This window comes from Engraulis encrasicolus, chromosome 4, assembly GCF_034702125.1.
Source record: "Engraulis encrasicolus isolate BLACKSEA-1 chromosome 4, IST_EnEncr_1.0, whole genome shotgun sequence".
In the NCBI taxonomy this organism is placed as follows: domain Eukaryota; kingdom Metazoa; phylum Chordata; class Actinopteri; order Clupeiformes; family Engraulidae; genus Engraulis; species Engraulis encrasicolus.
Genome location: NC_085860.1, coordinates 31,867,146 through 31,885,028, shown reverse-complemented (window position 1 = coordinate 31,885,028; position 17,883 = coordinate 31,867,146). Strand labels below are relative to the sequence as shown.

General features: G+C 43.0%; 2 protein-coding genes across 3 annotated transcripts in view; one reads left to right on the top strand and one right to left on the bottom strand.

The window, feature by feature from the left end:
• Positions 1 to 6,181: 6,181 nt before the first annotated feature.
• On the top strand, positions 6,182 to 6,985 carry LOC134446828 (cystatin-B-like). Its single transcript, XM_063196119.1, has 3 exons — positions 6,182 to 6,328; positions 6,523 to 6,606; positions 6,748 to 6,985. Exons 1-3 carry the CDS (start codon positions 6,257 to 6,259, stop codon positions 6,889 to 6,891), a joined length of 300 nt encoding a protein of 99 aa, XP_063052189.1. The 5' UTR covers positions 6,182 to 6,256; the 3' UTR covers positions 6,892 to 6,985.
• Positions 6,986 to 9,802: 2,817 nt separating this feature from the next.
• LOC134447645 (solute carrier family 45 member 3) overlaps positions 9,803 to 17,883 on the bottom strand; it is a 14,117-nt gene continuing 6,036 nt past the window's right edge. For both annotated transcript variants that reach the window (XM_063197210.1, XM_063197211.1), the window contains exons 3-6: positions 17,720 to 17,883; positions 14,869 to 15,073; positions 10,839 to 11,104; positions 9,803 to 10,431 (exon numbers count right to left, since the gene is read on the bottom strand). The exon at positions 17,720 to 17,883 is cut by the window's right edge and continues 528 nt beyond it. In XM_063197210.1, coding sequence (XP_063053280.1) covers positions 9,985 to 10,431; positions 10,839 to 11,104; positions 14,869 to 15,073; positions 17,720 to 17,883 — 1,082 coding nt within the window. In that variant the 3' untranslated portion in view covers positions 9,803 to 9,984. The remainder of the gene's footprint in view (positions 10,432 to 10,838; positions 11,105 to 14,868; positions 15,074 to 17,719) is intronic.

The following is a 17,883-nucleotide window of genomic DNA, read 5'->3' as shown; positions in this document are numbered from 1 at the left end:
AATTGGATCCTCATTACATTGTATTGATTGAGTTTGGGGCCCTTTCAGATAACTTTGTCCCGGGCTCAGCCAAAGCTGTCAGCAAACCTGCCTAGAGGGATCCTTGACTGGGCCAACTCAGTCATCTCCAGTGTTCATGAGAATTCCATATAACAGTACAGTGATGATCCTAAATACTGCAGTGTATCTATATTCTGTGCCGTGTCCTTCTGTGTGTTGTTACACAGTTGAGTGGCCCATGGGACAAAGGACCCCCGTAGCCTGCTGTCTGTCCTGCAGGAGAGGCCACGGAGTCATAACCTGACTGTCCAGATGAATGGGATCCGTCTTGCTCCACAAACATTCAACTGGAGCATGGTCATAGGCGTGGGGTTTGTGCGTTTTATCAGAACATCCTTGTCTGACATTTTCAATGATGTGCGACTTCAACTTCTCACATATTCGAAAATACAGTTGAAATTAGGCCCACAGAATCAATGCGAATGAGTGAGTCAATGCAAGCAGCCGATGTCGCCTGAAATAACGTTTTGTTTATTTTTACCCTGTCTGTCCTGACATCACATACCCACCGCCACTAGGAAAGTGTGGATAGATCTCCTCTGGGAATACTTCAATGGAGACACTCTGTGGACGCCAGTCAAGTTAATCCACACCATACTCTTGTCATCCACGTCTTTATATAGACTTAGAAGTTGAAAAAAGACCAACATCTGATATCACAGGAATTGAGGTCACATCGAATGATGTGACATACAGTTGTAATCGTATCCAATAGCAAGGGTCAAAGGCAATTTCAAATCAACAGTTAGTGGGAAAGTAGTTTCAAAGTCAACTTTTATTAGGTCCCTCACAGATTAAAAATAGTTATTCCAACACATATAAAACCATACACAGACATTGAAATGGTATCTATGACACTGGGGGCAATTCAGATTCAGTGTCCTGATTCTTCATGGTATGGATGAACTTGACTGACCTGCACCTAACCCAAGAGAACACCTTAAGGATGAATTAGAGTGGAGACTGAGAGCCAGGACCTTCTCCACCAACATCAGTCTGTTACCTCACCAATGCGCTTTTGGAAGAATGGTCAAAAATTGCTATAAACTGCATTCCTCCACCTTGTGGACAGCCTTCCCAGATGAGTTAAGCCGCAATAGCTGCAAAAGGTGGACTGATATCATAATGCACTGATTCTTGAAAGTTTGGCAAAAACATGTCCCTGCAGTAAAATGCTAATTCTGTTGAAAATCAACTAAATTTTCTCGAACAAAATGAATCCAGGTAATGGCCAAGGGGTCTGTTACACAAATACACAGTTGTTTGAAATATTTAAGTGTAATTTTATTACTTTTCATGGCTATAAACCTGTCCACACCCTGTAAAAACGCCTGTCCCAAGGACTAGCATCATCATTTCAATTGACTTAAAATACAAAAATCACTAACAGAATTGAACAATATCACCATGATGTGGAAGACCATATTAAAGTGGTTCTACAGATGTGCACATAGTGCATGTAAAACAATATTTACTATTGTTTTCTGATTGCTCAAAATGTGTCCACCATATTGGTCACCACCGTCAGATTTTTTCTAAAAGACAATAAAATCAGGTATGCACAAGGTAATTTTCATTACTGAGGACCCCTTTTCAAACCTTTAGCTCTACTGCATACTTCACCATCACTGAAGCTCCTGTAAGTTTACTATTTTGTCCTCAATTTGTTAATTTGTTTGGACACTGGTACTGTCCCAACCATAAACTGTCAACACCGTCGGGGGTTTTAATGGAATTATATTACATTAATGTTAATTAATATATACTTTGTCAGAAAAGGTATGAAGCACCCAAGAAACAGAGCGAAAATGAAATGGCTATTGTGAACAAACAATGCATAATATGTAAAAGAGTGTTTTTTTGTCTCACACCGTCAGATGTCACCACCGTCAGATTTTGTTCCACTCATCATCTTGTTCCATATTTCACTAAATTGTGCTGGTTAATGAAATGTTATTAGGCATGTTAGTAATAATTGTGATCCAAAATGATACTCTAGCCACCACTGAGGTGCATTTGGAGTTTTTTTGTCAGAAAACCTGACGGTGGTGACATCTGATGGAGTTCACCAAAAAACACATGTTTTACGTGTTTTTGACATGTTTTAAGAATATGCATACAATAAGTGTCTACAGTTATGTTCAATTGTTAAAGTAATTCACTTTAATACAGCAAACATATGATTTTACTTCTAATTCTGTCTGCCGCTGTTGACAAAACAAGAAAGAGCCCATTTTATGAAAAATGTTAAACATGGGGAGCTTGGCCAATACATTCACTGCACAGCCAAGACCTACATCTATGATAATACACCTCTACATTTTGGATTTGAACAACTTAAAACCTGTTTTTGCCACATTTTCAAGAACCAGTGGCCTACTTCCTAGAGAATCTAACTAATGAAGAAAAAACACATGCACAAACATACTGTGCACACACAAAAATGAAGTGTTTATGCAAGATGCCATTGACTTGAGAGGGCTATTTATTTTGCTAAATGCAGGTACTAATTAGGCCACTTTCACCACTCTCAGATTACTGTCACCACCGTCAGTTCAAAAGTCACCAACGTAAGAAGGAGTTTTGGACATTTTAAATGAATGTGCTTACAACATTTTCCTTAGGAGTTGTTGAATTATCAAAGTAATAGCCAATTTAAGCCTACACGAATATTTGTGAAATTACAAAAAATTGTTTGTTCTATTTAGGCGTTAAGTAAGCATCGTATGACGGTGCATAATTTGAAATTAGAACACATGAAACAGTATTAAAATAGAACAAAAGTGAATTTTCAACATTTAAAGGCATATGTGTGAACCAAAAAATACACATAATCACTTAAAAACTCCAGATACATATGCAAACAAATCAATACAATTTTAATTACTTTTAATTGTGTCTGACGGTGTTGACAAAAAACAAGGTATGATCGGAGAAAAGCCTGATTTCTGAAAAAAATACAAAATGGGGAGATTGGCCTTGTGCATTTCTGAAAAGCCAAGACCTTAGTCTACGAGGATATGCCATATAATTTTGTAATTCACTTAGTTTTTTTCTGTCAACATTACAACCTGTTTTAGCCACTTTCTCAAGAATCAGTGAATGAACTCTTTGGGTCAGAAAGGGGATGGCACTTACATTCATATGTGATGAGAGTCAAGGCAGGTTAGTGAACTTTTGATAATATAGTGTATCATATCTTTGATTTGTGGTGTTGCTCTTTTGAGTGCCCTCAGACCAGGCACTAACTTCTGTTCTTACCCAGTGCAGCCACAGCTAAGACCTAGGCTGTGGGTTTAATCTACCGGTACCATGCTAGCATAGATATGGGTCCTACAAGGAAAGATTTGACAATGTTTGTTAGAGCAATATCAGTTTAAGGCTACCCAGTTACACATGGGCTTGAACTATTATATAAAGCTGAATCGTGACTGTTCTATGGAAGTGAAACAATAGAGTTTTTCCCGGGACGGATTTTACTTAGTGATATCTAAACCAGGATACAGATATGGTTCTGCATGATACCACTTATCTGTGGTCTTATCATACAAAGTAATTATCTAATGACTTTGTATAGGCCTGGATTTTGTATTATGTGCTTCTGTCTTACTGCTTATTTCTCAGTAATGACTTGAATATTGCATAAAACACAATGATTTATCATATTTTTATAATAGGCTGCCAGTAATTATTATTATTAACACTTAATTACTGTATTTGGCTGGATACTACAGCAGATTAAGTTTATTTTCTGATAATTTATCCACTCGGTCAAGGGAAACTAAGGGGTTTTGACTTCACTTCATAGTTATCCAGTTGCAAATCTGCGGCATACAGCCACATTTTTCACTTTCTTGTGCTGGCAAGTATATATGGCATTTTTTTGGTAACTGTTTGCAATGTAACAATATTTATTTCCATCCAGTGTTCCATCCAGGGTTTTTCACCAAAATCTTGCATTGATGATGTCTGGAAATATGTGCGATAATCTAAGTTAAAGGCTGCCCAATTAGTGTGTGTGACCTTTGGTGGTGACTTTTTTGGAAGGGCAGTCTTTGTTACTACTTCTGGGGAGATTTGTTTGCCTACAGGGAGGGGTACTTTTTTTTTACTATTTCCTTCTGTTTGGTCATCATGACGTGCATCGAACGGCTAGTCCTGTCACACATCAAAGCCACCCTACCCCCCACCCTAGACCCCTACCAGTTCGCATACCGAGCCAAGCGATCCACGGAGGATGCAATTTGCTCTGCCCTCCATCCAGCCCTCACCCACTTGGACAATAAAGACTCATATGTGAGAATGCTGTTCATTGACTTCAGTTCAGCATTCAATACCATAATACCACAACAACTCATCAGAAAACTGGACAAACTAGGTTTCAGCACCTCCCTCTGCAACTGGCTGCTGGACTTCCTGATGCAAAGACCACAAGCAGTACGGGTAGGGAACAACACCTCGAGCACCCTGACCCTGAGCACGGGGGCTCCGCAAGGTTGTGTTCTCAGCCCCCTGCTGTTCACGCTGCTGACACACGACTGCACAACGACCCACAGCACTAACCATCTAGTGAAGTTTGCGGATGATACAACACTGGTGGGCCTCATCACCAAGGGCGATGAGACTCACTACAGAGAAGAAGTAGACCTGCTGGCCAGATGGTGCAAAGACAACAACCTCCTGCTGAATGTCAACAAGACCAAGGAGATTGTTGTCAACTTCCAAAGGTTCCAAAAACAACTGCCACCACTGACCATCGACGGCGATGCTGTGGAGAGAGTGAGCAGCACCAAGTTCCTTGGAGTGCACATCAGCGACGACCTCTCTTGGACCACCAACACTACATCACTGGCGAAGAAGGCCCATCAGCGTCTCTACTTCCTGCGCAAACTAAAGAAGGCAAGTGCTACACCCTCCATCATGACAACATTCTACAGAGGAACCATAGAGAGCGTCGTGTCCAACTGCATCACAGTGTGGGGAGGAAGCTGCACGGAGAAAAACAGGAAGACACTCCAGCGTGTTGTGAACACAGCGAAGAAGATCATTGGAGTACCACTCCCCTCCCTGCAGGACATTTACACCACACGCCTCACCCGGAAAGCACTGATGATCATCAAAGACACAAGCCACCCTGCACACAAACTGCTCAGCCTCCTGCCCTCTGGAAAGAGGTACAGGCGCCTCCGTTCCCGTACCACCAGGCTGGCGAGCAGCACAATGCACCAAGCGATCAAGATGCTGAACACTCAACCCACTCTCCCTCCACTGTCAGCCTCTAGCCAGCAAGGCCACTGACAACCCCCCCCCCATCCCCCCACCACCATATCTGCGACTGAACATTCCACCTGCACTACTATACTCGTGACTGAACTTTCAACCTGCACTAACTCAAAGCATGCACACACACACACACACACACACACACACACACACACACACACACACACACACACACAAGCACACTGCACTTTCTGCACTAAACCCAAACATACACACACTGACACACACACACACACACACACACACACACACACACACACACACACACACACACACACACACACAGACACACGAACACACACACAAGACGCACACCGCACCTTCTACCTGCACTAAACACATACACACACATACACACACACACACACACACACACACACACACACACACACACACACACACACACACACACACACACACACACACACACACACACACTGCTGCTGGTGTACTTGACAGACCTTTTTTTAATATTTATTTTCTTCAAAATGCTACTATTACCATGTCAGAACGCTATAAAGGACTTTTTTTTAGGAAAAGCACAAAAGCACAACAGATACCTCTTAATGTATGTCCTCTACAAGTCTTCTGTTGTCCAGTCTTGCACTTTAAATGTCTGTATGAGCACTGTCTATGTCCATACTGTCTTAAGTCCATGTATAAGTACTGTCTATGTCTATACTGTCTATGTCCTTACCTAGATTAGTCTATGTCTAATGGGAAAGCAAGAAATGTAATTTCAAATTCTTTGTATGACCAGTGCATGTAAAGAAATTGACAATAAAACCTACTTGACTTGACTATAAAGTTGCTGACCTGTGCTGAGATCTATAAAAGCGCATTCATGAAAACTTTGGCAGTACACCTCACCTCATAACGATTCTGCTGTTCAACTTAAACAGATTCATCAGAAATGGAACCTGTGCATGGAGGGTTATCTTCCTTAAAGGGTGCTTATCCAGAAATGCAAAGAATGTGCGAGAAAGTGAGTAAAACCTTCCTATGCCAAAGATTGGAAATTGTGTCTTCATACTAATTATCAGCAGATTGCTGTATTCCTTGTCATAATGGCTGTAAAATAACTGCAAATATTGTATTGTATTATATTGTATTGTATTGCATTGTATTGTATTGTATTGTATTGTAATTATTGCTCTGGTGGCTCTCTTCATCTGACAGGTAAGACCTAAGGACAACTATCGGTATTTCTACCCCATTCTATACCGTATGCAGGTTGTGGCTGGAACTAATTACTTCATCAAGGTGTGTGTGTGTGTGTGTGTGTGTGTGTGTGTGTGTGTGTGTGTGTGTGTAAGGGGAGAGATTGGTATATGAACATGTATTTGCCATCCTGACAAGAATGATGTGATGTCCACTGATGTCCTCCTTTTTTGTCCACCTCAGGTCCATGTGGATGAGGATAAGTATGTCCACATCTGTGTCTCCCAAGCTCTCCCCTGTAATGGTGGCGAGTGTAGTATCAGCGGCATCCAGTCAAACAAAACTCTTGAAGACCCGATTGATTACTTCCCGTTGGGAACCAAGTAAATGGCAAATGCAAGAATCCTTCAAAAGATTTTTTATCGGCTCAAAATACAATGTCGCCTTATGATAAAGGTATTGAATAAAACGTAAAACTCTTTTAACGTTTAAATTGTGAGATTATTTCACCATACTGTATATACGGTAAATAATTAAACAACCAAATAAATAGAGGTGGAATTTAAGGTGTTTACAAGCCTCTGCAACATATGTTACACATGCAGTACATCCAGTACAGTAAACACAGTACGTTTACTTGAATTGCAGGCGCGGGATGGAAAACAAAAGGGACGCACGCACGCACGCACGCACCTCGATCATGGCAATATTAATTTCAACACAATTAATCAAGTTATTTTTTTAACATTCTTTGGTCACTGTGATGTTACAAAGCATGCTGATTCACCTTCACCATGTGGATCCCTCTGCCTTTGACACTGGAGATGGTGAAAGATGATTGAGGCCTACGCCATCCTGGCTGACCGGGATGAGTGTGCCATTATACATCACAAATACAGTGCATCATCACTTACTACAGTATATTAGTTCTAGTGGCTCATAGGCAATCCTGTGTTGGCATTCTGAATGTATAGCCTATAACAGGAGTTCCCAAAGTTAAACATGAAAGGGCCCCCCATACACCGGTACATTCCAGGGAAGGCCTCCTCACACGGGCTGTGCCACACTATTTTTTTCCGTGCACCCCCTTTCAAAAACATAGTCAAGGCCTGTGTGTCAGTGCCTATATAAAATAACGGTGCGGTCCCAGACTTGTAGAGAAATAAAACTAATAATGACTAAAAATATATAAAACTCTCTAACAGATGGAGTTCATTTTTTGTTAGTTAGACCTCAGTTGATTTATTATCATTCTTCTCTCATCATGAGTCATGGTGTTATTTTATCATCAAACTCTGTTGCTGTACATAGTCAATACGATAAGAGAACATATTTTCATCAGACAATTGATATGATGCAAAAAATAAGATTTATTTTAGCCAGACGATTTGACACCACTCCAAATACTTTTTGCGCAGTTCACCAGCAGTGTCCGCCGTGCACCTTGGGAATGGCTCCTTGAAGCTTGGGGGTCTTAATTTTCCCCAGGGTTTCTTTAAGCTTTTTGCAGTTTTTTTGCAGGTTTTTGCAGTCATCCTCTGTTTTTTATAACACAATTGCTAACCGCAGTGTATGGTAAAACTGAAAATCTAAGGTTAATATGGCAAAGGGATTTAGGGCTTGAGTTGGAACAAGATGTGTGGGACGATATTGTGCATAGTATGGGCTGGGCAGTGAGAGACATCAATACAAGATTTACACATTATAAAAGAATTCATAAATGCTACTGGACACCTGTTAGGCTGAAGAGAGTTGGTCTAACCAACAGTGATGAGTGCTGGAAATGTAAGAACTCTGTGGGTACCTTTCTACATCTCATGTGGGACTGCCCTCTTGTCTCACCTTTCTGGACTCAAGTACTTGGGACAATGGAAGAGCTGCCTGCTGGAGCAGCCACTGCCAAGCTCACCTCGCCTGTGCCTACTTGAAAGTGAAAAAAGAAAGCCCATTGGGAAACTCCAACTCCCATTGTCATTGTGACACAGCACTCCACAGCACACAAGTGAACACTGCACACTGTACACAACGAAATTCCATTTATGCCTCACCCGTGCAAGGGGGCAGCCCTCAGTGGCGCCCCATGGGGAGCAGTGCGGTGGGACGGTACCATGCTCAGGGTACCTCAGTCATGGAGGAGGATGGGGTAGAGCACTGGTTGATTACTCCCCCCCACCAACCTGGCGGGTCGGGAGTCGAACCGGCAACCTCTGGGATGCAAGTCTGACGCCCTAACCGCTCACCCATGACTGCCCATACTTGGAGATCAGACTCCAACACCTGAACTTACAAAGGTCCAGTTTGGACTAGCTCTTGCCGGTTTACTTACTGCTGCCAAAGTTATCTTAAGGAAATGGAAGAGTACAAGTGCACCTTGTTACAAGGACTGGATGGAGCTCATGACATATACAGCCTCCTACGAGCTAATGCTTGCCAAAGTGAGAGACAAAATGTCAGTTTTCTGCTATGTGGGACAGTTTTTTGAACTATGTTAAGAATTGAGAGCAATTTGAAATAAGAGGTAATACTAAGTGATCTATTGGAATGTATACATGTTGTGTGCCAGGGGAAGGGGGAGAAAGGGGATAATGCTGTGTGGGGGTTTGGTTGTTTGTTAAGGTTGTGTTTACATGGTACACGTGGTTACAAGGGTACTTGTGTATGTGTACTTGATGGTATACCATAAGTGTATTTGTTTTACCATGTGTTTTTATTTTTGAATTTGGAAAATAAAAAATGTTGATTACAAAAAAAAGGGACAATCCCTTCTTCAAACAAGGCAGTTCAACACTATACATTAGGGCCGAATGGCCTACGTAGCAATAGCTGTAGGATTTTGTATAGGACATACTCCTGGCAGCATGGAAAACTGTGATACCAATACCATCAGGGCTGGAGTGTGGAACAGGTGACAGGAGACTGTGCATTACTAAATTTTCCCACTCATTTTGTGAGGCATTTTATTTTGCTCATGCAGTAATAATACGGACCATAATAAAGGTGCCCCTCAAATGAGATGCATGCAGATATTTCAGCTTTTGTTGATTTATTTCACACATAAGCCAAGCCTGTAAGGTAAAAAATATGAACCATTGATTTGAATCAGAATCAAATTTAATCAAATCGTGAAGCATTCCTGAGTATCGAAAATAATAAAATCGTTGAATATTGAATAGAATCGCCATGAAGCCTCTGAATTACCCCCTATGGCCAAATAAAATGTGCTCTTGTGTTGAGACTAAGACGGTGTGATTTCTGTATGGAGTCAAGTGCCTTTGTTGAGCAAATAAACAATACACCATCAGGGTACTTGTAAGCTTTATTGAACCGTTTACAAAAGTCTTTTCAAACGCACTCACAGCACCAGAGTTTTGAAACGTACAGGAATTGAATACTACTAATGTAACTCAAACTCCATTGAAGCTTACCCCCTGAAGATAAATGCAATATGCACTGGTAGGCACGATACGGCTAGGTAGGTAGTTAGCATCTCAGGTCTTTTTGGTCAAAAATGACGTGGTTTGCCAGGCAAATGGCAATTCCGCCAAAGATGGCGGAGCAGGCGATGTATGCAGTAACTGATTCTGTCAATTGCACTATCATGCCCATGAAGAGCGTTGGGAAGACTTGTGACAAGAGGAAGGTGCTGTCCAGTATAGCAAAGTCCAGGCCCACGCCCCGCTCCTCTCGCTCCTCCTGCTGCTGCTGCTGCTCCAGGCTGTCGGGTGGGTAGCCAGTAGTCTGGCAGTGCTGTGGGGTGTAGTACTCTGATATGTCCCTGCTAAAATAGGCGTGTCCGTTCACGCCGTTGGCAGGCTTGTGGTTCAAGAGATCATCGTGGTCATCGTCCACTTTCAGATGCACGGAGAGCCTTGTGAGTGTGACACTGTTCTTGTTTATAGTGTTATTTTTTTCTTTTGGCATGTAAACCTACAGGACAAAAAAGGTAAAACGGGTGTGGGTAATAATGCTTCAATGACTGATTGATGACATTTGTTTTCTTTCCCCCCAAAGAAAATGGAAATAGAAAACACAGATGCACAATGTAATAAACAAACAGCAGCCAATGCACTGTACACCCACACTAACTTTACATACAAATAAAAAAATGGCCACACACACAGACACACCTAATATGAACAAGTATATGCCAAACTCATGTCCACACGCACACACTACTCACCCACAAATCTGATACATAAACGTACATGGATGAACTCAGTCAGATACACAACTAAGTCCACACACTCTCTCTCACAGACTCACAGACAGACAGACAGACAGACAGACACAGACAGACAGACAGACAGACACACAGGGATAGGGAGGGCGCTCACCTCTTTGTCTTTGTGGTACTGGCACGTGAGGGTGTAGGGCAGGGTCTGCAGCGTGGCGTAGGCGAAGCCCGTCATGGCCGACATGGTGGTGACCAACACCACGTTCTTGGACAGGCAGATGGTGAGCGCCGAGACGGTGAAGCACACCATGCTGCTGACGTAGACCAGCCGCGAGCCGAACAGCCACACCAGCCGGCCCATCAGCAGGGAGAAGAAGGTTGAGGTAGCACATTGCAGGAAAAGGCCCAGGCTGCCCATTCGAATGCCTGAACAAAAAATAAACAAGAAATTGAAAAATGTGAGAAGGCCGCATAACACATACTAGGGGTTCTTCCTAACTCCCGTCCTCCCTTGCTTGCTTGTGGCCTTGTGATGATGTCATTGATGACAGATGTGTATTGCAATATCTTGCTAAAGCGCAATTCTAATGTCATTTCATTTGTCATTTGCAATTGGGATGGTGAATGAAGAATAGTCTCCCAAAAGTTGCTGTGGCTAGGCTGACAGCGGGGAAACTTTATTGTTTTCTCAACAGAGGTGTCAGCAAAACGCGAGACTACAAGCACAGGCCGAGGATGGGAGTCCGCATGTTGGAAAGAACCTTTGATATGAACACAAGATACAGGGTTGACCACTCCTTTGTATTAGAACAAATGGCTCTAGCCATATTGCCGCCACGTTTAACCGGTATATTGCCACCACCAATCGCTGCCGATGTGATACGCAGATTATCCTGTAGGTGGTGGTAACATCCATGGAAAATATCAGGATACCGGGCCAAGGCAGTTTCGCCCAAGATTGGGTCACACCAAAAGGCTGAACTGTCCATACTGTAGGTATATGGGCATAGCAGAACCAAGTCACATGTATAACTCTAGAGTACATTTCCTTACAAATCATTTTATTGCATATCACATTCACATGGACTTTCAGATATTACACCACTACCAACCAAGTATAGCAGGTTTTAAAAAAGGTTGTTTCGGCCCTGACGTGGCTCAAGCGGTAGGGCACTACACTGCAACACTTGCGACCCGTGTTTTTTCGGGTCCTTTGCTGACCCTTCCCAGACCCTCTCCCCACTTGCTTCCTCTCACACTCTCAACTGTCCTATCACAAACGAAGGCCCAAAAATCCCCCAAAATAATATTGTTTAAAAAATGTTGTGTAGGTCAATAGGTTTAAGGAGACCATCAAAATCATCACAGTAAGAAGTCTTGTGCTTGACTGAAAGTGCATTCGTCAGGGGATATGCATATCCTTAACAGTAAGTTAAGGATATGGTCGTCCCTAATTTTTGTGAACCATGTGCATGACTGCGTTTCATATTACTATCTGAAATGTCATGAAATAAATTTGCAAACATTGTACACAATACATTGTACACATTGTAAAATTGAAAATATTGTAAAAAAATTGTAACATTACAATTTAGTCTCAAGTGTGATGACACCTTTCTTTGTTTATTTATTCATTTCTCAAAAAAGGTTATATGCTGGCCAGTTTTGGCTTAATCAATGTTTTTTAATCGGTTTTGGGAATGCATTATGTCACATTACAGGGTTCATACACTTTTTCAACATTTTTTTTCCATGACTTTTCCATGACTTTTCCAAAACCTTTTTCTGAATTTCCAGGACCGAAAAACCAATGACCAATCGCGCGCGGGGGGTGGGGGCGTATTAGGCTATATTACAGGCTATATTATGTAGCCTATATTATAAATATGTAATTACTGTATATATTTATACTGACTATGGCATATTATATTATATATTACATAGCCTATATTACAAATATGTAAACAATAAACATATTCATACTATAGGTTATCTTTTACTACAAGCTATAAGCAACCATTATACTTCATGTTGTATTACATTAATTCTGCCAATTATTCACCAATGTTATATAATTCGCTTGTCTAATGTACAATCAGAAATGAAAATGAATAGGCCTAGGCCAGCCTATAGCAAATTAGGTCGTGAAATCATCATGACGACACATTTGTATCAACATGCTCTCTATGGAGATGGATAAATGCTCATCCTGCCCAAGTAAGAAATCATAGGCCTGCCTACTACACCTGCCTAAGCACAACAGTCCAAAGCTCCTGTAAGAATGATAATGTTGTCATTTGTTGTGGTCGTTGCTGGAGCAAAAAAAAAAGAAAGAGAGAGAGACTGCACTGTTCGTGGCATAGTTCTAGTCTGACGCCCACTCTAGGAGATGCTAGGGTGAGTTTCATTTTGTGTTACAACGATCTGACCGATTTGAAAACAAAGCCACAGATGACTTTTTCAAACTCTAGTCACGCTGCCGTTTATACCGTATTTCAAAACAGGCGCGTCATGCAGACATTGGTAATCGTTTGGCTCGCGGTCAGCTGCACATAGACTACTGTACGGATTTCATGTAATCTTTCAGCACACTGGACAAGTTCACTCGCAGGCAGCAGGTGCATTGCTCATCTCGGGGCTTACCGAAAGCATAAAGGTTCGCTTGGTGCCCTATCTGGCAAATTAAACCAAGACCAAACAGGTCTTAGGATTGTATTCCCTTTGGCATTAGCTACATTTCAGTGGAACCTCTAAATATTTTAAAACGCGTGTAACTGCTAACCTGTTAGTATCTGAGGAGGAACCGCCTGCTGTATCTTGCCCTTCAGGTGGCTAACAGCCGCTGCTTCGCCCATATCGGACGGACACATCACAACTTTCGTCCTCTCCAGCCATTGTTGATCAACTTTTCAGAAAGTTAAGCCGCGCATTGTTGAAGTAACACTTCGCGACATGCTGTAATATCGTACAGAACCACATTTCTTTTCTAGGATTCTAGGACCTCTCACCACCATGCACACACTACTAGCTCGCGCGTTACGAGGCGGGTTGCCAGGTGTGACTGATTTCTAGTGCCAAAACGCTTGAAACCCGCCTGGAGCCATTACAACATGCGTTATTTGAAACCCACTCAATTTGGCAACACATGGTTAGGCAGACGCAGACTGCACTAGACAACAGGTGCGATCGAGATGTGTCAACGCATGTATGCGCATTTAGACAGCAATGCACCCTGGGTGGAAAATGCTGCATGACGGTTAGATTTCCTGTCAAACTTCGAAATTTCGTCGACGTTGCGTTGACGAGGTGACATGTCACATGGTGTAAAACTATCGCGGGATGAATGCGGCTGCAGTCAGATCTTGCAACCTCTGCAGTTGCTTATCCCCTTCAACGCTCGTCGGCGCTCGTCGGCGGACTGCCTCCGAGGTCACGCGCCCATGAACTGGTTGGTCAACAACTCACTCACGTGTGTATATGGGTCTTGTCTCACACCTCTACACAAGTTTGCGCAGGTCCCCACTTCAGCTCCTCCTCACTGCCTGTCCCCCCACTCCTCACACGTGGTGCATTATGTCACATTATGAAGGTATTGCCTCGTGAGGACGTTACTGACGACAGAAATGTATTTCAACACCTTGCAAAAGCACAATTCTAATGTCATCATCTCATTTGTAATCGGGACGGTGAATGAAGAATAGTCCCCAAAAAGTTCTTGTGGCTAGGCTAACAGCAGGGACACTTCATTGTTTTCTCCACATAGACAGCGAAATGCGAGTCCACAAGCACAGACCGAGGACATGAGTCTGCATATGGGAAAGAAACCGTTGAAAGAGACCCCCCAGTTCGGAGATGGCTCCTTCCTGGTCTTGTAGAGAGACATTCCCACACTTAAAATCCCAGTCATTCTATTATTCACTGCCGCTGGGTCATAGAATGGAATGTTTGAATCCTCGATCCCATTTTATTTTGTTCAATCAGAGCTGACTCCTTTCAAAAATATATTTTTTGGGGCTTTTTGGCCCACATTTTGTGACAGGACAGTGGAGGAGAGACATGAAATGGGGAGAGGGAGATGGGGAAGGATCAGCAAATGACCCAGGCTGGAATCGAACCCAGGCCGCCGGCATAGTAACCCAGTGTCCTATCCTTAGGCCAAGGCAGGGCCAAATCCTGGCCCCTTTCCTCACCTTCGTCGTAGCGCTGCCTCTGGGTGGTGCCGGGTGCGGCGCTGGGAACCCCTTCGTACAGGCCCTCTCCCACGAAGTCGGTGTAGAAGAGCATGAAGGACATGACGGCGATCCAGCTGCAGAGCTGCGCCGCGCACAGCTGCCGCATCACCCGCGGCACGTGGCAGTAGCTGCGGTAGATGGCCGGCGTCATGGACCAGCACGTCTGCAGCACACGCAACAGCACACACACACACCATCATTATTACATTACACTTAGTTGATGCTTTTTATCCAAAGCGACTTACAGTTATTTAGATACAGAGTACAGGGCGGGCACGCGCGCACACACATACACACACACAATCCAGGTCTATAATTAACTTTTTTCATCACCATCCAATTTTGCTAGTAGATGTTATATCTCACTAGCCACACATACTCACCATCAGTCAAGGAGGATTTCTTTTCTACCGGCCAAACAGAATTTTCACCAGTATTTGGCCGGTGGTTTGGCTGGTGGTAATTTGGAGCCCTGATCACTTCACATCACATTACATTACACTAACCTCAATATGACTCACAAAATTGTTGAATTATAGTGAACGGGCAAGTAAAGCTAAATCCTGATTCCGTTTGGCACATGCTCTGGATTGCACACATTACTGTGTCACCAACAGCAGCATTGCCCCCGGAGCAAAGACAGCAGCAAAGAAACCACACAGTCATTGCAATAGACAGTGGACCAGGGTATCTGCACATTTTTGCTCACCCAATTTAATGCTTTTTAATACCATTTTTAATACCTCCAACAAGAAAATTAATACCACTACACGGGGTGTGTGCATGTGCACGTTACATGGCATAGTTGTTATTACATTGCTATAATGCAAAATAAAAGTATTATTATGACTATTGTGCTAGTAGTGAAGCCTAATGTGAACACATGTAAGCAGCAGCAAGGAAGAACTGATCTGGAAGCCTATGGAGACCAAGCTTGTCGAATTGCATACAATGGGGGGGCCTAATGTTTCTCCCTCAGCCTCGCACATGCTTTAATAAGCCTACGAAATAAAACCGATTCTCACTGCCAGCTCCCTTGTCACTTGCTGTGGCAGACATTTGCCATGACTTGTTAAAGAGGTTTCTGAATGATGTGGGAGTTTTCATGACTGTGCAGAATCTGCCCCTCCCTTAGAATAATGTATTATTATTTCAAATCAAAGTAGCCTGCATCTGTGTTAAAATTACAGTTGGTCTGTCTGCTGCCCAGGAGGGCCCAAGCTCCAGTAGTGTTTATTGTTGTGCTTAATTTAACCAAAGACATGCAAACACAACAAAAAGAGCGAGGTGACACACACTAGTTTGAAACACCATTAGGCCTAACCCATTTCTTTTAAATTCCTTCAAAACTGAAACCATTTCAAAATTGTGCATGTTTGAAAGTTTGATGACATTTAATCAAATACCTTCAATTGTAAAAAATAAAATAAAATGGGCAACAATTGACCATTCATAATGGATAAATAGTTGAGTGCACATTAGCCTACTATGAGTAGAGGCTATAACACCTGTGGTTTAAAAAGGGTTAAAAAGGAACGGCTCTGGGCTACTCCTCCTTTCCCCCCAAGCTTCATAATAGAGACGGTGGCATCTAGCAAGAGGCGTTCTACTTTCAGTTTAGCAACAAGTCCTTCTTCGGAGCGGCGAGAGCAAGAAGCAGCAGCAGCTTCATGTGAATACCACAAGCATTTCACCGCTGACACGCGACTAAAATATAAGCTACCGATGCACACGCCACGCGGTTACCGATTTGGACATCCTCGCATATCTCATTGCGTCATTTAGACTCGTAAACACCGGTTTATTACATTTTACACACATTTCCACCGCTTGCAACTTCACTACTCGGGCACACTCCCGATTGCGTTACCCCTTGACAGCATCAAATAACCGTAAACACAATGATACGAAGCTCGGAGACTTTGAAGTAGAATATTGCACGATTTAACTGCTGATCTAAATTGCAATCATGGCATTCATGCAATTACATGCGTTAGCAAACGCTACACTCAAACTCACGCTTTCGACGAGTAAAGTTTCGACGGTACCACATAGGCTAAATACAAATATCCACGCTGCATTTTGGTTGATGAAATTGAAAAAGTCTCAACTCTTAAACTGCGGTCAAGTCAGCCAACACACGCACTGTGGTCGATGGAATTTACTTGGTCAGCCATCGTCATCAACCAGTAGGGGGATCCAGGCGAGGGATCCTACCTGGCCGCCTGTCATTTACTGTCGAGTGCCTTGTTTCCTACCCCAGGCGTGTTCCGACTCGGAGCGCTTGTTGCCGTCTGTCTTAGTGATGGAAACCTGTTTTTACGTAATTTAACTGTCGAAATATCTATATATTAGGCTACTACATTGTGTCCGGGTGAAATTTAATGCCGATCCTTTGAAAATTAATGCCACACCTCGAAATTTAATGATTTTTAAAGCCTTAAATTGCAAGTTCTGTATTTAATGCTTTTTAATGCTTTTTAATGTCCCGCGGGGACCCTGGTGGACTCATATCTATAGAGCTACGTACGTACATGAAGGGGAGACCGTATCAGTTCTGAGAGAGAGAGAGAGAGAGAGAGAGAGAGAGAGAAGATCCTCTTCCCACTACTTCACCTCTTATGCATGCAGTGCACTTTACTTGGAAACCTGCTGCTGCTACTACTAGAACTACTACTGTACTACTACTGAGTGTTGTACTCCAAACACAATTTCTTGCCTTTTTGACAAGGACAATAAACTCTTGAACCTTCAATCTCTTGACAAGAAACAAGAAGCTTTCACTACTGTGAGTGTGCGCGCCGCTCACCTGCAGCAGACACAGCAGCAGCGCGCCCGACCTCAGCAGCCGGAACTTGCACCTGAGCAGGTAGCAGCAGGAGCAGGCGGCCAGCCAGTGTCCCGTCTGCAGGGGCCCCCCGCCACCGGGCTCCCCGAGCGTCCCCGAGGAGGGGCAGGCCAGCGACACCCCCA